At 38.8% G+C, this 20,655-nt stretch overlaps 1 protein-coding gene across 3 annotated transcripts in view; it reads left to right on the forward strand.

The window, feature by feature from the left end:
- The window catches only part of ANKRD12 (ankyrin repeat domain 12), a 75,667-nt gene that overhangs the window by 50,321 nt on the left and 4,691 nt on the right, over positions 1-20,655 (forward strand). For all 3 annotated transcript variants that reach the window (XM_076329961.1, XM_076329962.1, XM_076329963.1), the window contains 4 exons: positions 991-1,133; positions 2,779-2,926; positions 6,611-11,292; positions 18,990-19,088. In XM_076329961.1, the coding sequence (XP_076186076.1) occupies positions 991-1,133; positions 2,779-2,926; positions 6,611-11,292; positions 18,990-19,088 (5,072 nt within the window). The remainder of the gene's footprint in view (positions 1-990; positions 1,134-2,778; positions 2,927-6,610; positions 11,293-18,989; positions 19,089-20,655) is intronic.

Consider the following 20,655-nt stretch of genomic DNA (forward strand, 5'->3'; position numbering starts at 1 on the left):
GGAAGAAGTGTTTTGCCACAGGCTAAGGTAGAAGCCTTTTTTTTTAGCTTTTTTTTTTTTTTAATTTAAATGAGTGGCAGGTGAGAAGTTGAGTGAGAGATGAAGATGAGAAATTACCTTACTGAAGGATTAGATAAGTCAGGGGTTTCTTCTTGTACCTCCTCTTCATGGATGTACTGATTAGATGCAGCGTTCAAGTGAACAAACTCTTCCAGACTTGCACTGGTTATGTTGGAAGCAAAAGTTGAATGCCTTCCCAGAACTGGGCTTTGAGAAGGCATCAACAGCAGGCTGGAAGTTCAAGGCAGCTATGAAGTGGAAGGCATCAAGTTGTGGAGAGGAAGTTGAGGTAAGGAATATAGTGCGTGGGGGTTGATTGTTGTCTTCAGTTGAGGCTTTGCTACAAAAAATGAGCACTGAACTTCAGATTATCAATTTGGAAATCAAAATTTCTAAAAATGACTAATATTCTAGGAAATATCAGGAATAAGTTCTCTGCCAATATTTATTAATAGCTTGCTATCTAGACTAATAGCTGCTGAACATTATTAGTGATTCCCGGTACCTGTTCAGTGGCTCTAAAGGAGCACTGGTTATGATAATTTGCCATACTTATTCTTTCCAATAGTGTGGTTTTCAAACTGTTTCCATATAGAATAATGTTATTTATATATACCTAACACTGTGTTCAAATGCTCACTAGTCTGACATGTTTAGCCTGGGGATTTTGTGCCAGATTTTCTTTTACTATTTGATTAGTGATTTCTGTGTTCAATTTAATCACAGTAAAATTTGGAATTTGTTGGCATGAGGTTTAAAGTTGATAAAGCACGTGTTGTTCATCAGATGGATGGCATTACCTTCCTGCCAACTGCTGTGTGTGAGTGTATTTTGAAATGTTTCAAGGCAATAGAGATCTATAGCACAGGAGAAAAAAACAAACTTGAATCTTCGACCTTTCAAAGTTACACTTACAATTCTTCACTATAGGTTGGACACCACTGCATGAAGCATGTAATGTTGGTTACTACGATGTTGCTAAAGTCCTGATAGCAGCGGGAGCCGACGTGAACACACAGGGCTTGGACGATGATACACCACTTCATGATTCTGCTAGTAGTGGGCATAGAAATGTGAGTTTGCTGGGAGAGTGGGAGGGGAATAAATAAGTGGTTTGAAATGCTCAGTCTTTAGAGCAAATCCTAACTGTCCTGATTACTCTCACATGGTTTTATAATTCTGCTTCTGCTGTTTTGGGGGCATCTTAAAGTTGTTTTGGTTTTCTTTGTTTCATCTTGCTTTTCATCCTACTTCTGTTGCCAGATATTTTCTACCAGTATCTGTTTTCTTAAATATTTTAAAGTTTCACTTTTACTTTTTTTATAAATAAACATTTTAATGACTTCTTGTTTTAAGAGAGACTTCTACTGTATAGATCTCTCAAAAGAAAAATGTCTCCAAACAGTATACTGTGGGTTTGGGGAAATACTTTTTATTTCTGTGCATACAGGAAAGTAAAATACACTTTTTTATATATAAAGTATTTTTTTATATATATATAAAAATATTTAAAGTTATGTATCCTACATTTATTTTAATGTATTTGTTCATGCACTTTGAAATAGAGCATTGATGTATGTACATTCTTTATTTTTTTAAAAAAACTTACCAGTAATGACTTAGCAGAGTAAATGGAGCACTGTAGGTATTTTACATTAATTTCTGAATTTGTTCTTGTTTTTTGCGAACTAGATGCAGAAATGACTGCTCTCCTTTTATGTCTCTCATTTCATTACTATGTGCGTGATCTACTGTATAAAGCAAAAAAATAGAAAATATCCTTAAATCAAGTATACCTTCCAAACAAGGCATTCAGTTTGAAAGGATATTCTGGAAAGGCTAGAGAAGAGAATTATGATAAACTGATTGTGAAATTTTTATTAACTGTTTAGTAACTCTTATGGGTATCTAAACAAAAGTGGGTCTTTAGATCGAACTTGCATAAAATTGTAGCAAAGATTTGGAGAACAGGGCCTCTTGCTTGTCTGGTCTCAGTATACATATCTGACCATCTCACCAACATTATGTATCAGAAAAATTCTGAAGTTTCATGTTACCTTTATTGCTGTCTGCTGAATTTCTCCACTCTCAGCATGTAGGACCAAAAAAAGTGATACTGGATACTGTGCTGAAAATGCAGTGGCCTTGGTATCATTGTAACTTTAACAATTTTTTTGCCCTTGATGCTAGAGAAATTGGTGATTTTGCTGTATTGTATTCAGTGGGGATGGGGGTAGTTTGTTCTTCCAACAAGATACTTGGATCTCTGTCAGGGCTTTTCTGGAATGCTGTGGAAACCAATAGTATTGCTACTTGAAAAACGTTTCCTGTTCCTTAGAGTTAAGTGCTATAAAATTTGGAGCAAGGAGGTGAATTGAGTGCAGAGGAGTAGGTGAGGAACCACGTGAATTGTGTGAGGAAATGCTAGAAACGCAAGAACAAAAGGCTGCTGTTGCTTTTCTTTATGATGATGCTATGTCTGTGTAACAGAGGGCAACTTTTTTTAGTCTTCTCCATTACCTCTTTTAATGAGCAGATTATGAATACCTGGACTTTGCATTCTAGTTGCTGAAGTCTTGCTTTGCAGTCTCAGTTTCATAGGTAGGAGTTTAGGATTATGTATCACATTATCCACATTTTGTGTGCAATGGAAGATTTTTATGCTGGTCAAGTAGCATGTTGTGGAAAACCTAAAAGTTCATTCATTTAATGCTGTAGATTGTGAAGCTGTTGCTTCGACATGGTGGAAATCCATTTCAAGCCAATAAGCATGGGGAGAGACCTGTTGATGTTGCTGAAACTGAAGAGTTGGAAATGCTGCTGAAAAGGGAGGTACCCATCTCTGATGATGAGGACAGTTGCTCAGGTAAAAGTAGCTATTTAATTGCATACTTCAAGTCCATCAGTTCACCTGAAGTTAGGTGGTTTTAATCTTTTCATAGTGTTAGCTATTAAGAGTTGCTGCAGGTAGCAGTTGCTATTGCTAAGGTTGTTTTCCACTTTTAGAGGTAGTTTTCAAATCTTTCAACTGAATTATCTGAAATGTTTATTCTGACTTTTTTTTTCTTCTCTCCCTCTCTCTTTAATAAGCTCTTCCCACTCTCCAAATCAGCCCTACCTCAGAGTGGTGGTTTTACCAGAGAGAGATACAGAGAAAAATACCATATTTATTATAATACGAAGTGGTTTCTGAGAGGTTGTCTTGGGGGGAAAATATCCCCAAAGTCACTTATTTCACGTCCTTAGTAGATGAATTGGGAGCTAGTGTCTCACATGGGCATAACGTAGTCACACTTACTCAGTAAAGAGAAGTCCCTGCCAGTGGGGGAATCACTGGTTTGTGAAAGTGTCCAGATAGTAGCTTGCTAATGTGAAGGCAGTAATTCTTGGCCCCTACTGTATTTCTGCAGATTAAGGAACAGGTATCACCTCTTGGGGCACAGAAAGAACTATTGTCCCCTTGGAAGCAAAAGATTCTTGACCACGAGTAACTTGCTTGAGTGCCAGGCAGGAACTTTTCATTCTGCTTTCACAGAATCTTCAGGAATTCAGATTCGAGTAAAAGAAATGAGGTGGATTGAAAACTGTCTGAATGGCAAGGCCCAGAGGGTGGTGATCAGTAGCACAAAGTTTAGTTGGAGGCCAGTAACTAGCAGTGTATCTCAGGGGTCAATACTGGGTCCAGTCCTGTTTAGCATCTTCATTAATGATTGGGGTAGAGTGTACCATCAAGAAGTTTGCTGATGACACAAAAATGGGAGGAGTGGCTGATGCACCAGAGGGTCATGCTGACGTCCAGAGGGACCTCGACATGTTGGAGAAATGGGCTGACAAGAACCTCATGTAGTTCAACAAGGGGAAGTGCAAAGTCCTACACCTGGGGAGGAACAACCCTGCCATGCACCAATACAGGCTGGGGTCTGACCGACTGGAAAGTAGCTTTGCAGAAAAGGCCCTGGGGGTCCTGGTGGACACCAAGTTGACCGTGAACCAGCGATGCACCCTTGCAGCAAAGGCGGCCAATGGTATCTTGGGCTGCATTAGGAGGAGTGTTGCCAGCAGGTTGAGGGAGGTGATCCTTCCCCTCTGCTCAGCGCTGGTGAGGCCATAGCTGGAGCGCTGGGTCCAGTTCTGGGCTCCCCACTACAAGAGACACATGGACATACTGGAGAGAGTCCAGTGAAGGGCCAGGAAGATGATGAAGGGACTGGAGCATCTCTCCTATGAGGGGAGGCTGAGAGAGCTGGGACTGCTCAGACTGGAGAAGAGAAGGCTCAGGGGTCTCTTAGCAATGCGTACAAATACCTGAAGGGAGGATGGAAAGAGGATGGAGCCAGGCTCTTTCCAGTGGTGCCCAGTGACAGGACCAGAGGCAATGGGCACAACCTGAAACACAGGAGGTTCCTTCTGAACAGCAGGAAATATTTTTTTTGCTGTGAGGATGACCGAGCACTGGCACAGGTTGTCCAGGGAGGTTATGGAGTCTCCATCCTCTTAAATATTCAAAAGCCACCTGGACACAGTCCTGAGCAACTGGTTCTGGGTGTCCCTGCTTGAGCAGGGCAGGTTGGCCGAGACGACCTCCAGAGGTTCCTTCCAACCTCAATCATTCTGCGATTCTGTGAAAATTATATGAGGGAGAGCATTGTGTCACATGATTGTTAAAGTCAGTTTCTTTTTCCCTGACAATTAAAAACAAAACAAAACCAACTAAAAAAATAAGCAACAAAAAACCCCAAAAAAACCAAAAAAAAACCCAACCCCAAACCCCTAGGAGTGTTTTCTATTAAAGGTTTCACTATACTTCAAGCAAAAAAAAGTCGTGTTGACCTATGTAGAGCTAATAAATATTCTGACGTAGTCTTAACTTTTTTTTGCATTAGAAGAATAGCCTGAAATACAGTGCATAGTCATTCTGTTTTAAGGCATTGCTCCATGGGATCTACTTAAGCTTAGCCAAATCATTAATGTTAAGAAAAATATTTTTGCATAGGCATAATAGAAACTTGTTACTATTTAGCAATTGATGCCTCAGCAGTTGTCTGTGCAGGATATCTCTCAGTTTCCAGGAGGAGCAGAATGTTCTCTGCAGTTTCTCAAGGAATCAGGCTTAGAGAATAGGTGATCCGTCTCCTGTACCTTCCATTGCTTTACCTTTGTTCATTAAGGAGGAAGCTGTGTGATGTGTTTGGAATGGGGAAAGACTGTTAAGAGCAAAGCAAATAGGGACATGGAAGAGAGAAGCAGCAACTACCTTATAGGAAAAGGGTGAAGAGAAGGCACAGACAAGCTACAAGGAGTGGTTAGAGTTAAGGCAGGAAGATGATGGCATGTACCTATGGGCGGGATGGTGGTGTGGTGGAATATATAAAAAGCTGATAGCACAGAACTAGTAATATGTTCTGGGTGCTACAGATAATATAGAAGATAACAAAATAGATCCTAGAAGTCCCTATTGTACTGTGTTGTTGAATACAAAGTAGCTGAGAAGCCTGCTGGCAAGGTATGTGTCTTAACCATTGTGTACTGGCAGTTGGTCCACAGAGGATCCTACTGGAAATGGGGGGGGAATCTTGCAGCAGAACGTATTTTTTTTTTCTCATTCAAACTTTTTAATGCATTGAAACGGCTTCATCACTTTCCTTACACTGTTATTTCAAAATCTTCTGTTACTTTTTATTCAGTATGTCAAATCTCTAGTCTATGGTACTGAATATGACAATATTCATTTCTTTCTAAAAAGCAAACTGATAGATTCAGCTGAAGAGGCTTGCCTTAGAACCTTATTTGGAGAGAACAACACATCCAGAAACACTTCTTAAAGATTTTTGAGTTCTAGATTTTCATGTGATCAGGTGGTGATAACACTCCTTATGTTTCCTAAAATTTAGGAACAGTTGAGAGGTTTACATTTTGGACTTGCAAGTCCAAGACATCCAGTACAACATACTTGTTCCATGCTATGCACTTGTATAGCAGAGACCAGTTGCAGTGAATTATAGCATAGTCTACTTCAGGCTGTCTGTATCAGATGCACAAAGATTCATGAGGGAATTTCTTTACACGAGCAGCTCTTTCTCTTCTAAGAATAAAAGCTCATCTGCTGTTGAAACATGACTAAATAGTTCATGTGGAAGAACATAGTTTAGTTGTTAGAGAACATAAGAGTTGATGAATTCCTGGAGGAATGAGTCATCATAGCAAGATGTCCTTGAGAAAGAGTCAGGTTATGCAGGAATTATGCACAATAGATGAGGTTTATAAAATTTAAAGTGCATTGCTTTTATTAGATTGGGATATAAGTGCTAATTAATATTTTTACATACCTGAGTGACAACTGTAAAGTGCGGGGAGCACTTTGGCTTCATGACCTTTTGTTTTCTCTTAAAAAGTTTAATTCTAGTGAGATGGTTTATTGTGTGTTTTGAGTGGTTTTTTCTTTTTTCATTTGTATAGCAGTATGACTGCTGAACTGAACTGTTTTGTCCTGAACTAAAGTGTGAAGAATGTCCTATCAGTATTCAACTAATTTTTGGTTTTCTTACTCTAGATTCTGAAGAAGCTCCATCCGTAAATCCTTCCAGTGTAGAGGGGAATGTTGATTCAGAAGCAGAAAAGGACTCTGTAGCCAATGACAGCAAACAAATGGTCCCTAGTAAGGCGCCACTTCCATCTGCTCTTGATGAGTATGAGTTTAAAGATGATGATGAAGATGAAATGAAAAAAATGATCGATGACAGACATATTCTTAGAAAAGACCTAAGGAAAGAGGATGAGACTGAAGTTGAAAAGAACAGCTTATTTGTGAAACAAGAAAAAGTTGTCTTTTCAAAATCATTTAAAAGCAAAAAGCAGAAACCATCTAGAGTTCTGTATTCAAGTTCTGAAAGTTCAGATGAAGAAATACTTCAGGACAAGAAGATAGTCTCTCCTTGCTCTATTTCAGAGACATCAAATTCTGATGTAAGAGTGAAGAAAGAATATATGGTTACAAATGAACACAAGCAAAAAGGCAAAGTTAAAAGGAAAGTAAAAAATCAGAGCAAAAATAAAGAGAATCAAGAACTAAAGCAAGAAAAAGAAAATGCTAGAGTAACAAATGTAGCTACTTCTGGGTTAGATTCTTTAGATAAAACTAGAGAGGAAGAAACCTTTAAGAAGTCTTTCACCCCAAAAGAAGATTCTTCTTTACATCTATTTCATATCACTGCTGGCAAATCTCCAAAGCATCCCTGTGGATTAAGTGAAAAGCAGTCAACACCATTAAAGCAAGAAAACACCAAAACTTGCTTGTCACCAGGAGGTTCTGAAATAGCATTGCAATCTGAATTAGTTCGGTTTGATCACAACACTGATTCTGAATATCTAACAGAAAGTTCTAGTGGCAAATCCTGCAAGCACAAAGAAAAAAGCAAGCATCATCAGAAAGATTTTCACTTAGAATTTGGTGAAAAATCTAGTCCTAAAATTAAAGAGGAAGATAATAGCTCAACATTTGAGAATTCAGAGTATACTCTGAGAAAGATTGACAAGGAAGGTAAAACACTTAAAAAGCATAAATTAAGGCACAAAGAAAGAGAAAAGGACAAGCACAAAAAGGAACAGGATGGGGAAAAGGAAAAACATAAACATAAAGATAAAGAGGGTCAAAGAAGTATTGAGTTTGACAGAGAATTTTGGAAAGAGAACTTTTTCAAAAGTGATGAGAATGAAGATACGTTGTTAAATATAGAACATGAATCTCTTTCTTCAGACAGAAAATCAAGGCTAGAAAAAGCTGTGGCAAAAGAAGATAAGTTAGTTAAGGAGAGACAGTTCCAGAAAGAGAGAAATGCTAAAGAGGAGAAAGAGAAGAACAAAAAGGAAAATGAGAAGTTTCTCAAGGATGAAAAAACGAAAGATACAAAAGAAGAAAAAGAAATTATCCTTGGAGATAAAGAAATTGAATTGTTCTGCTTTGGTGTTAAAGATGAGGCAGCCAGCATGCCTTTAACAGAAAGAGAAACAGATACTGAAAAGCAGGAAAAGAATTTAAAGGAAAATAAAGAAAAGACTGAAAAGCGAACCTCAGCCAAAGAAAAAGATGTTGAAAAGATAGAAAGAAAAAATGGAGAAAAAGAGAAAAAGGTAAAACATGAATACAAGACAGAGAAAGAAAAAGCTGAAGTAAATGAAAATATAGAGAAGGTAAAGGAGAAGCCCAATTTCCAGCAAGCAGAAAGATGCCATAAGGAAAATGATAAAATAAAAAGCACGAGTGCTCTTAAAAAACTTGATGACAAAGAAAGAAATAAAGAAAAAACTGATAAGAAGCATGATAAAGAAAAGGCTGATAAAGACAGACATTGGGCTGAAAGCAAAGAAAAACACTGTACTGACAGAAAAGTCAAACAGTCTGAAAAAGAATCTGAATATACTAAATCAGAAAAAAATAGAACTAAAGACAAAGAAAAGGAACTTGAAAAAAAAGAAAAATCCAAAGACAAGGAGATCTCAACAGTAGCAAACTCTAAGCATATGCAAGAGGAAAGGAGATGCAGTATTACAGAAAGTAATAAACCAGTGCATGACAAACTGTCATCTTTGAAAGAAAAACCAAAAGATGATTTGTTGAAAACTCCAGAGGGTAGAGAGAAAGATAAAAAAGATATAGACCGATACAAAGAGAGAGACAAGCATAAAGATAAACTGCATCAAAATAGTTTACTTAAACTGAAACTCGAACATGAGAAACTTAAGCCTAAGCCAGCTCCTGCAGCAAAGGATGCTCGACCTAAAGAAAAAAGATTAGTCAACGATGATTTAATGCAAACTAGTTTTGAAAGAATGCTTAGCCTTAAAGATCTGGAAATAGAGCAGTGGCATAGAAAGCATAAAGAAAAAATAAAACAGAAAGAGAAGGAACGTTTAAGAAACCGCACTTGTTTAGAACTTAACAAGGTGAAAGAAAAACCAAAGCACTCATTAGCTGAGGTAAAAAGCAAAGAACTGATTCGTTCAAAAAGCTCAGAGTTGCCAGATGTTTGCATGAAGGAAAAACAGCAGAAAGATGCTACAAGTAATAGATCACAATCAGTAGATACGAGAAGTGTCAATGTTATAAAGCCTTCCTCGGTTTTAGATAATTTAAATAGATCCCCCAAATCAGAAAGTGAAAAGACAGGTCTGAGCTCCAGATCAGTGTCCATGGTTTCAGTTGCAAGCTCTGAGGATTCTTGCCATACCACAGTAACTACTCCAAGGCCTGTAATCGAATATGACTCAGACTTCATGCTAGAAGGTTCTGATTCCCAGACGTCTTTTTCACAATCACCGTTTTTGGCAAGTGCCAAATCACCAGCCCTTCTTGAAAAAGAGACTGATGGTCTTGCTGAGTTGCCAGATCGCATTAAGCCACCTTTCGCAAACAGGCTTCCGCCAGCATACATTAGATCAGCATCTGTTGAAGACGTTAAACTGGTTTTAAATGAGTGTAGACCTGTTGTAGAGGTTCGAAGATGCAGCATGCCTGCTGCTGTTTCTGAACACAGCAAACAGCATCGAATACCAGAAGAAAATAATCAGAATGCTCTGCCATCGGTTCAGACTTCTGCTAGCACTTCTCCTAAACCAGAACTACCATGTAGCATGCTTGAAAGAGATTTTCAAAGTAGTATGTCTGGTTTGCAGTCAAACTTTACATCATCTCTGACTGGAGCTGCTAGCAACAAGCAGGCAACAACGGGTACAAGTACCATTAAAAATACTGCTCAGATGGGCCCTTCAGAAGACTGTAATACGCATTTAGAGCCGTGTAGTCAAAGTGGTGTGACTCAGCAAACCAAACAGTGGGATGTGCCTTTTGACAGACTTAATTCATTAAACAATGAGTTTAACAGCTCAGGTTATGGCGTATCAGAGCAAGATACTAACAGTGTCATAGCAATGCATAATTCTGAAAACAGGACATTAAAAGAGCAACAAGCATCTGAATTTTTGCCTCAGCATGCTGAAATCAAGGGAAATTCCAGTTCTGAAGAATCTGCATCGGTTTTGCCTTCACAGTCGCCTTGTTCTTTACCTATCCAGCCACTCCTGGATGCGTCTAAACACATTTCTTTACCAGGCATTAGCAGTCAAGATTCATCGTTTGTACAACAACAAAATCTTGTTCAAACTACAGCTTCTACTTTGGATACAGATGCTACTAGTACCAGAGAGATGGAAAATGCTTTCTTCCCTTCAAATATTAAGAAGTCTGATGCACCCATTGCTGTATATTCTGAGAGCTCTGCAAAGGATATTTCACAGAGCTATGAAAGGGTGAATGATTTACCTATGGTACCGTTAGAAAAAGATATTCCTGAAAGTGATAGCAGTTCACAATTAAATATAAATTCATACACGTTCAATAAACTTGTTTGTAAGAATGCTCAGAGTGAAGTGGATAGTAACACAGCAGATGCTTCAGACATTAGAAATGAAAAAGGCCAACAAGAAAAGTTGGTTTCAGTACATGTCGATAGTAAAGCCAATGCTGATCTCTGTGAACTAAGTTCAGGAATGTCAAAGGGAATTACGAACGAATCAGCTAATAAAAAACCCTGCACTGCAGACAGAGAAAATGTGTTGACAGATGATCCACCACAGTACTCCTCTTTATCTAATTCAGAAAATAGTTCACAACAGATTATGCAGGAAGAGGTGCATAAATACAGCCAAATAGTTAAACTAGAAGAAGAAATTGCTGAGGATCAGAAGGTGGAACAGCAAGAAGTATCTCAAAGAATCACGAGGAACAGAGCAAATATGCTTGCTAACCAGGGTAAGCAGAATCCTGTTGGCTGCATGCAGACATCAGAAAAAGAGTCTGAATCATCAGCGTCTATGAAAGCAAGGATTAGATTAACTGAAGAGGATGATGCTCAGGTACATCATCCACGTAAAAGAAAGGTGTCGCGTGTGCCTCAGCCTGTGCAAGTGAACCCTTCTTTACTGCAAGCTAAGGAGAAAACCCAGCAGTCGCTGGCAGCTATTGTTGATTCTTTGAAACTTGAAGAGATTCAGCCATACAGTTCTGAGAGAGCGAACCCGTATTTTGAATACTTGCACATAAGAAAAAAAATAGAAGAGAAACGTAAATTATTGTGCAGTGTTATTCCTCAGGCACCTCAATATTATGATGAATATGTGACCTTCAATGGCTCATACCTACTGGATGGCAATCCCTTGAGCAAGATATGCATCCCAACTGTAAGTATCGTGGTCTTTAAATATACAGTACAATGAAAGGCATGTTTTGGTTTTATTTTTCTAACTTTCATATTCTTCCTAACTTGTTTCTAAATAATTGTGCTGAAAATAGGAAGTTGACATATGTCAAATTAATATTGACCAGTAATGTCATACTTAAAAGCCCCGTTCAGTGGAAATATAAACAGTGGTTTCACAGTCATTACAAGACAAACCATCATGTATGACACCTTTAAAAGGCACTTAGACAAATACTATATTTCAAAGTATTTACTACTGTAAAGCCTACCCTTTCAGAAGTGAAGTCAGTTGTTAAGAGCTTCTCCGAATTTCTGCTGGCAATAATTTGGTTAAAACTAATTATTCAAAGCTGTTTCACTTGGAGGGGGGGTGGATGTGCAGTGCTTTAAAATATTAAGTCCATCACCAAAAGTTTTAAGTAGGAGAGTGCCTGCTAGCTATCTCAGTTTCTCCTTAACACTCTGAAAAGCAGCAGATGTAATCTTCTGTGTCCTGGCTTTTGTAATCCATCAGTTTAAAGTGTTCTGGATTTTATTTAATAATGTGAAGTTCTCTTCCTTTTCACTGAAGATCCATAGTTCAGGGACACTTGTTTAGTTCTAAGCTCTCCATAGTTCTGATACAGGCATATTCCTGGTGACAGCTGTGAAGGAGGTCTGTGCAACGCAGAACGTAATTGGCTCAAGTGCAGTTAGTATTACTATTTGCTGCAGAGGTGCCCCTCACAATAACATGGTTGCTGCTGGTCTCTGTTTTGATGTCAGCATAATCATGGTAGCACCTGAATTGTAATTCCTTTCTGTTCTCCTCAGCACACCTGATTTTGTGCTTATTGTGTTCTACGTGGGGGGAGAGGGGAGACCCAAAACATTGTCCATTGAGGGCTTTCTGCTAGCCACCTTGAAGTACTGTGCCTCCTGGGAGTAGGAGAAGGAGGTTTTATATTTTTCCACCTATTATCTGATCCACTTAAATTGCTCTAGTTCTGAGGTAAACATATTAGCTTAAACCTGTTTGAATGGTTTAAGTTAACACACATAATAGCTGGAATAGGCTGAGACCACGTATTTGATTTCCTAAAGCAGTTGTTTGACTGACAGTAACGTGATAATGTCAGAATTCAGTACTATTTGATGGTATGCCCATTACTTAAGATGTGTCAAGTTAAGGAAAAGTCTGAGTTTAGGAGGAATGGGGAGAATATCTTAATCCTTGAATGGCAAAAATGCCTGCTAAACTGAACTGTTTGTGTGTATGAAGTCTCATACGCGCAAGCCAAGTATCCAGTCTTCAGCCTCTCTATTTCTGAATGGACTAGTTATTATGTTAACTCATTTAAGATGAGTCAAAAAGCATCATTAAGATGCTCCTACTTGAGATGCTGCCTTAGCTCTTTCCAGTAGAGTTTGAAGATTCTTTTCATTAGGCAATGGACACAAATTTAATATATAAAAGTAAATTTTAAAAATTGTGTTTACTTCATTCCAGAGGTAGTCATAATCCCCATGTAAGCTGTTTCCTCTCATTTTTCCACTATGCCCCCTATATTTGCCCAAGAGAATGAATACGTGTATCCTCTAGTGTTAAGTAAGTTTTCTCTTGTTTGATGGTGGACCACAGTTCTTTGAAATTAGTTAATCAATTATAGTCTGAGGAAAGATGTGGGTAAGATGACCCTTGTATTTGCTCTGTAAGTGAACTAGGATGTATAGTAAGCTTTGCTACGATGTACCAGGCTGTCAGCCTTCCCCAGTCTAGAAATCTTTCTGAGTAGCTGCTGCAGCTTCTATACTATATCACCAGAAGCAGAGAGATTTTTATTTTTTATAGCAGCTGCTAGTCAAGTACATACTGTTTCCAAGCTACAACTTACTGATTTGGCATCACACTTCAGTGCTTAATTTGGGATAAGTGGAAAGTGGAGAAGCACAGCATATATTTTTCCTTAGCCCATCTTCTACCTGGGCAATAGAATTCATCTCCCTGTCACAAATGGCAATGTGCATAGGCCCTATAAGAAAGGGAGGGTTATTGACTTGGTATTAAAGCATTGCTTCATACTTCCTTCCTGTCTCTCTTGCGGTGTATAACAGGGACTCTGCAGTTCATGAGAATAAATATAGGTAGTTGGGTAGGTCGTACAAATTCTTGGGTAACTTACGTTCAGTAAGTGTCAGAGATGAATGCATACTCCCCATTCTCATGGCTTTTAATTACTTGTTGGGAGGGGAAAAAAAAAACCCAAACTCTCAAAAATGTGAATACGTGCTTGAAGGATTACAGTTACTACTTTTTATCTCATTTAGATTTCTGGGTTGCTTTCCCACACATACATGTTGTGGTGATACTGGTGTTTTAAACTGTTACTTGTTTTGTATATGCTTTCATGGTACTGTTAATCTTCTACAGTTGTAGAAAGAACAGGTAAAGTTTTTTATTCCATGCTGGTAGGAGCAAAAGGGAAGGAAAAAAAAATGCTGAGAAAGTAAATAAACGATTAGGAAATTGGTGTTTATTTCCATTAGGAGTAAAAGTGTAAGAAAGCAGCATGAGTTGTAATCTAGAGAGGGAGATATTTTAAGCATTTTAGTTTTGTTTGTCTGAAAAAATCATCCACAGTGCAGCTAAATGATTTGTTTAATTACTGTCATTTGTGTAAATACAGATTTTGATAAAATTTCTCATGTTTCTCCAGAAAAAAGATACCATTTAAAAAATTACTAGTAGTTCAGATTTAACTTCTTTGCAGAGCTTACTTGTGTATACGATTTAATAATTATAGTTTGTCACCACTGAAAGTCATATTCATAATAGTTCCCATTACAAATACCATCAGAAGGAGTATTGCTAAACCAGAGATCACTTCATGCTCAGAAATGAATGTTTGTTTATATATTGCACACATTGTCCAACAACTAGGCCTATGCCTGGTCTCTCTACAATTGTGGAATATTAGTAACATGTACATGTTGTTATGCATATAATGTGTAATTTAATAGGCAACTGTAAAATGACCTCTCTGTTGGGATTGGTTTTTTTGAATTTTTCCTTAGGGTGGTTCTTTAATGATTCTCTGTTAACCTGATTTTTGCCTCATTAATTTACATAGGCTACGTGAAAGTAGATACTCTTTCTTAAATTATTCCTGTACTTTAGATATCACTGTGTGAAGGGCTACGTGAAGACAATACATTTAGCTCTGACACTCTGGGACTCGGAATACTTTGTGTTCTCTGCATTAGAATTTTAATGATGCACTATAGTTTATCTGATGAACTTCAAACATCCTGTAGGTGGGAACCAGGAGATGGTGTGCTTAAGCTTGCTTTCTACAACCTTGTTTATATACTGTAATTTATGACCCGTATCATCTAAGGCTGTAAGGATAGTCACATATGAATTGTGGCTTCCCTCTCACCAATGCAAATACAAAACATAAGATAGGAGACATCAGGTCAGTTCAAAACAGAAGGAAACAAATCTGAATCTTCTGACAGAGTAAATTTAAATTGTACTTCGCTATGTTGCCTTTCGGATTGCTACATCAGTATGTTCTGCGGGGTTCAGTCATCTTTATCTGTACTGCCTCCTGAGAAGAGATAGCAAGATGATTCATTTCCAGCTTGCGATGGCTATCTAGCAGACATGTTTCTAGTAAACGGGATTCTGTCCAGTCTCTCTGGCATTGCTATAGAAACTTAAGTGGCAAAAGCTTATTTTAGTGGTGCTACCAGAAACTTGTTTCCTAAATGCATGAAATATTATAGCAGTAGAGCAGGCTGGTCGATTTGCGTGGCACGGGCGAGGGGAGACGGGTAGAGATGTGTGAAAATAATTGCAGAAATGTTGTGTATGTGCGAATCTGAGTTAGCTTAAGTGTTGCTATTTTTTGTAACGGGCACAACTGAGGATTGAAGGTTTATAGAGTGAAGAGCTGGTGTTCTTGTTGTAGTTGTTATGAAGGGTGCAAGGCACGGAAGAGACTTTCTTAATTGATTTTCATGTGTTGGAGATGGTGAGGGTATGTCTTGAACTTTAGGTATTACCAGACAAACCTGTTCCGATGGCTGCCTTCTAGTGAAGCGGAGCAAAGCGGCGAAAGGCTTGAGTTCTGTCTAGCTTTTCTGGGTAGCTTCTCAGACTGGGATTAGAGAATGCTCAAGAAGGCAGGAATCCTTAGTTTCCCTCTTTTCTGTATGGAGTCTGGGCCCTTAAGAAACTAGTTTGATAACTTCGGTTGTACAAGAAACTGAGGTCACCTTTTCCTTGTGGCATTCAGTTTCATGCTCTGTTCTTGCAGGTCCAACTTACACGTTCATATTTTCCCTATACACTTTTTATGGTCTCTTTACTAACCATCTCTTTGACTAGAAGATCCAAGAGGCTCCTCTGGCTGTTCTTGCCTTGAAACTGGAGAATTTTCTTCTGGAGCGTGTCCAGAGAAGGGCAACGAAGCTGGTGAAGGGTCTGGAGAACAAGTCTTATGAGGAGCGGCTGAGGGAACTGGGGTTGTTTAGCCTGGAGAAAAGGAGGCTGAGGGGAGACCTCATCGCTCTCTACAACTACCTGAAAGGAGGTTGTAGCGAGGTGGGTGTCGGTCTCTTCTCCCAAGTAACAAGCGATAGGACGAGAGGAAATGGCCTCAAGTTGCGCCAGGGGAGGTTTAGATTGGACGTGAGGAAAAATGTCTTTACTGAAAGAGTGGTTCAACATTGGACCAGGCTGCCCAGGGAAGTGGTTGAGTCCCCATCCCTGGAGGTATTTAAAAGACGTGTAGATGAGGCGCTTAGGGACATGGTTTAGTGGGCATGGTGGTGTTGGGTTGACGGTTGGACCCGATGATCTTAGAGGTCTTTTCCAACCTTAATGATTCTGTGATTCTATGAAACCTTTAACTTCAGTTTCCTTTGAGACCAGAAAGTTTATTTCCTTTGTCCAGATCCATCCAGTGCTGGTTCACAAGTTGGGACTTCCAGCAGGTGGTGTGAGACGACTCTAATCCTGTTTGCAGACTTGCGGGATGTGAGGCACCTTCCTCCCGTGCGTCTAAGAAGAGAGGAAAAAATTCATCATTTCACAAATTAATGTAAACAAGTTCAGTCCTGTATTTAGGTTTGTGTTTTGGAAGATGGCGTAGGGCTGACTGGAGTGAAACGTTTGTAAATTTACAGAGAGGCAGCAGTGCTCGATCTCCGGGATCATGAAAGCCGGTAGCTGCCGCAGCGGCAGCCGTTCGCGCTGCTGGCGCTCGGTGCTGGCGCAGAGCGGCTCTGAGGGCGTCCGGGGCTGCCGCCGCGGTTGGAAGGCCGCGGTTAACTGCCGCTGAGAGGTCCCCGTCCTCGGGGGGGGGGGGGGGGGAGGGGGTGTCTCCGGCCGCGCGTCGATCTCCTGCCGGCGGGGGTGAGCCCGCCTTCCCCTCCGCAGCGCTAGGGCGCCGCCTGCTGCTTGGGACGCGTCTGTCCCGCCGGGGTCGGCGGGGGGCGTGCGGGCCGCCGGCCGGGGCGAAACTGTCCCTGTCTTTTTAGGCGTTGGTTAGAAAATGTATACGTGGCGGGTCGGCAAAAGCAGTAGTCCAATAAAACCGTTCTGGGACCTGAAAAAGACTTGTAATAAAAGCTGCGGTGTAATAGGGGCTTCGCAGAGGCAGAACTCTCTTACGCGTTCAAATAAAAGTCCGCCCAAGTTCGAAGTCCTTTCCAGTTATTTCCGATGGTGTTGATTCTTATTTCTGTTGCAATGTTAAACCATCTGTAAATTTAAAGGAATAACATTTTATAATAACATTCGAAATTGTTTGGGGGATGTGGGTGCTCGCCAGCTCTGAAATTTTTATTTCTGGATAACTTAGCTGCATAAACTCAAAGAATATTTATAGACTGATTGTTTATATTGCTTCTTAGGCTGTGTGCTTCTCTATTAACGAACGCACTGAGATTTTTGAGAGATCTTTTTGGGTTTAGTAAAATCAATTAAATAAAAGCTTGGTGTTGCTACCAGCATCTTGTCTTATTTTATTGAAAGACTCTGACAGCACTGTTGTACTGTGCCCTGCGTGCAAAGTTTCCAGGCAAAACTAGACTGCGGTATATCTCGGGCTGAACTTAAACATGCTGACATCCATTATGATTGAGACAGATTATTCCAGTAGGTGTCTGTGGTTTGGGTTTTTTGTTGCGTGTGTTTGTTTTTAATACTGATGACTTACACAAAATGGCATATGCCATAAACGTTTCTCACTGGTTTGGGATCCAAACCGTTTTCATTGAGAGAAGTGAAGTGTATCTTGCTTAGCAGTTTGAAACGTGAAGGAGTTGAATGTCATTTTATACCAAATAATAACTTCAGGAATGAACCGCAACTAGTTATTCAATATGTTATTTAATTCTGATGACATTGGCTAACTTCCAGCTGGGGAAAAAAATTGTCCTGAAATAATTTTCCAAGATAACAATAATTGAGTCACTTTTGGTAGATAAATCACTGGAGTGTATAGGTGCATGATTGATACTAGTAACGCAATGTGTCCATATTTTCATAATGGATTTATTATTTCTTGACAGTTGCAGGATCCATATTATTGAATAGAATTATTTATGTCTATGTGTTTGCGTTAGGCACAAGGTAGAGTGTAATACCTGTAGGTATGTATTTCAGCTGTGGTTTCTGAGTATCGGTGGTAGTAAGCAGTATTTCGTTTCGTTTTGATGAGTCTTTCCAAAGCAGTATCAATGCTCTTACACCTAGCAGTTGTTAAAAACCATGCTGAACTGTCAGACAGAACTTGCATAGAGAAAAGTAAACTCTGGGTGGAGCCTTAAAACTCCCAAGATGTTTATTAGTTACTTCTCCAGAACCATCTGATTTCTGCAGTTGCCATGAGGGCTCCAGGTGCCTTTTCAGTGTTTGTCATACAGCTCATTCAGGACAGTAATACTGGTTGTTTACGATAACTAACTAAAAATGCAAAATGTTTATAGAGTACAGCCAATCAATAACAGTGTTGGTAGCTCACTCCAGTCTATTTGATTTTATTATTATTACTACTATTTTTAGGCATAACCTTTTAAAAAAACTCATTTGAGTAACTGACAGGAGGAAACACTTTTCCAAGCCACTGCTTGGGGCTCTAGTGTTCTATTTGTGCTTGCCTCTGTTCTGCATGGCTGTAAGATTAGGAATACAGTTGGTTATCTTTTGTGCCATATAAAATGCCAGTGACACTGTATAGATATATCAAGTGACTTAATTTTTTAGCAATATTTTTCTTTTTCTTACTTTGCTCTTGTATTTGGCTAGGCAGTTTTTAACTTCTCAAAATGAACGGCTGTGCTTTAAAGAGTCTTTAAAATTGAAAGCAAGTTGTATTTTTACTATCTTCTAATGTATAGCCCTTTTAAAGAACAGCTACGGCATGCTGACAATGACTGGTTAAAAGCACTAAACAGTTTCAAATGCCATTTCAGTCAGGTTTATTAACTTTATGGTAAAGAATCCTTAAAACCTTTTACTGCAAATGGATTGAAGTCACATAATGAATGGAACGTACAAAACTCTCGTATTTTCCCTAAAAAATACCTTGCTTATGTTTCTTTAAATAAATGCTCAAATCATACAGGCAGTGTTAAGGATATGTTAAATACATATTCACTATACTATTTATAAAACTTTTTCCGCAGATTACACCACCTCCCTCACTGTCAGACCCACTTAAGGAACTATTTAAACAACAGGAGGTTGTAAGGATGAAACTACGTTTACAGCACAGTATTGAAAGGGTAAGACTAAAGTAATTTATTTTGTTTTTATTTCCCGACTTTAAGCTTTAGGGTTTTTTCTTTTTCAATGGATAGACTATATTTTGCTCAATTTAACAATGCTTTAGAAATAACCCGCCTTCTATCCAAATTTATGAATTGGAGAAACTTGTAAATACAAAAAAATGGTTTGGACAACTGTTAGCAGAATACTTAAGTCAGTAAGATAGCAGCTTTTTCCTGTTAATTGCTCTAAGATGTGGCCCACATTTTTCCCAGGGGCAGTGGGGGGAGTGGGAAGAAAGCTGCAGACTCTAGTTTTGAAAGCTATTAATGGTTGTAGACTTCAGAACCAAATTGATCGAGTTAAAAGAATTGAAGCAGGAGTAAATTCTGTATTGGTAGAAAATTCATGTGGCTCGCAGACTAAAACATTATTTGCAATATTCTGCTTGCAAAAACTGCCTAAAATTATGTTAGAACTATATCTGTAGGCTTCAGTGAATTTGAACACAGAAATTGAGAAAATATTTCTGGTTTAAGAATATTCTTTATTTTTAGGTTGCCCAAACCTTTTTCCTTGGCAGCCTAGATTTAGATGTCTTGTCAGTATTGTGAGTCAGATTACTTGTGGACACAGGCAGGACCCCTTTCTCATGTAGAATGTATTTTAAGGGTTTCCATACAGTTATAAAAGCAGCTGGCTCATTAAAACCCAATGTGGTAGTTTTTTGATTAAGTTGATTTCGATGTGGCTTACCAAACCAGTTGAGGGAGGGGTTTTACTTGAATTCGGTATTTCAGTGTAAAGGTAGGTATAAAATAACAAGCACAAAGAATGTAAACATGGTTCAAGTTCTGACTGAAAAGAAATCAGTTGTAACCAAAGGAAAGATGCTGCTTTTTCTGTTTTCCAAGCTTTTTATAATCCACCTTCTTTTCTTTTGATAAAAATTAGAGCCATTATGTTGCAGAGCAGTAAACACACACATACATTCTGTTATGTCTTATAAAATTCTGCGTATTTTTAGTTATTTTGCTCAAATAGACTGTTCTTCAAATCAAATCCACTTTATACAGCTCTAAGTCAAGTTTGGCCAAGTGAGCTATATTTTCTTGTCTCGGTTCATGAAAGAATCTTTGTCCAGCTATTGATTTATAGAGTTTCTGCATGTTTGTTTAAAGAAAAAATAAATTTTAAAAATTAAAAATTTAGATTATCCTGCAAATTATATTTCTGCTTCAGTTTGCTTGGCCATTGTGCCTGGCATGACAAGCATGTGACAAAAATCTTAATATAGTCAAGACTCACAAACCTATATCCCAACCCTGTGCTCCTCATACCTTTCATCTTTCACCTTCTTCATTGACTAGAACTTGCCTCAGTAGCACTAAGTGGAAAATCTGGGCATGACATTCAGCCAACAGTGTGTGGGGAGGAGACGGTGTTTTCAGTTCTGACACTCAGGGAACACTCTTTGCATCATTAAACTGAAATTTTGGATTTGATTAGATGAACGACCGCTCCTCCCTCCACCAGCCCATTTCTCACGCTGTTCAAAAGCGTAAGCCCTAAAAAGAAATGTTT

The sequence above is a fragment of the Aptenodytes patagonicus genome, chromosome 2, assembly GCF_965638725.1.
Source record: "Aptenodytes patagonicus chromosome 2, bAptPat1.pri.cur, whole genome shotgun sequence".
NCBI lineage: Eukaryota > Metazoa > Chordata > Aves > Sphenisciformes > Spheniscidae > Aptenodytes > Aptenodytes patagonicus.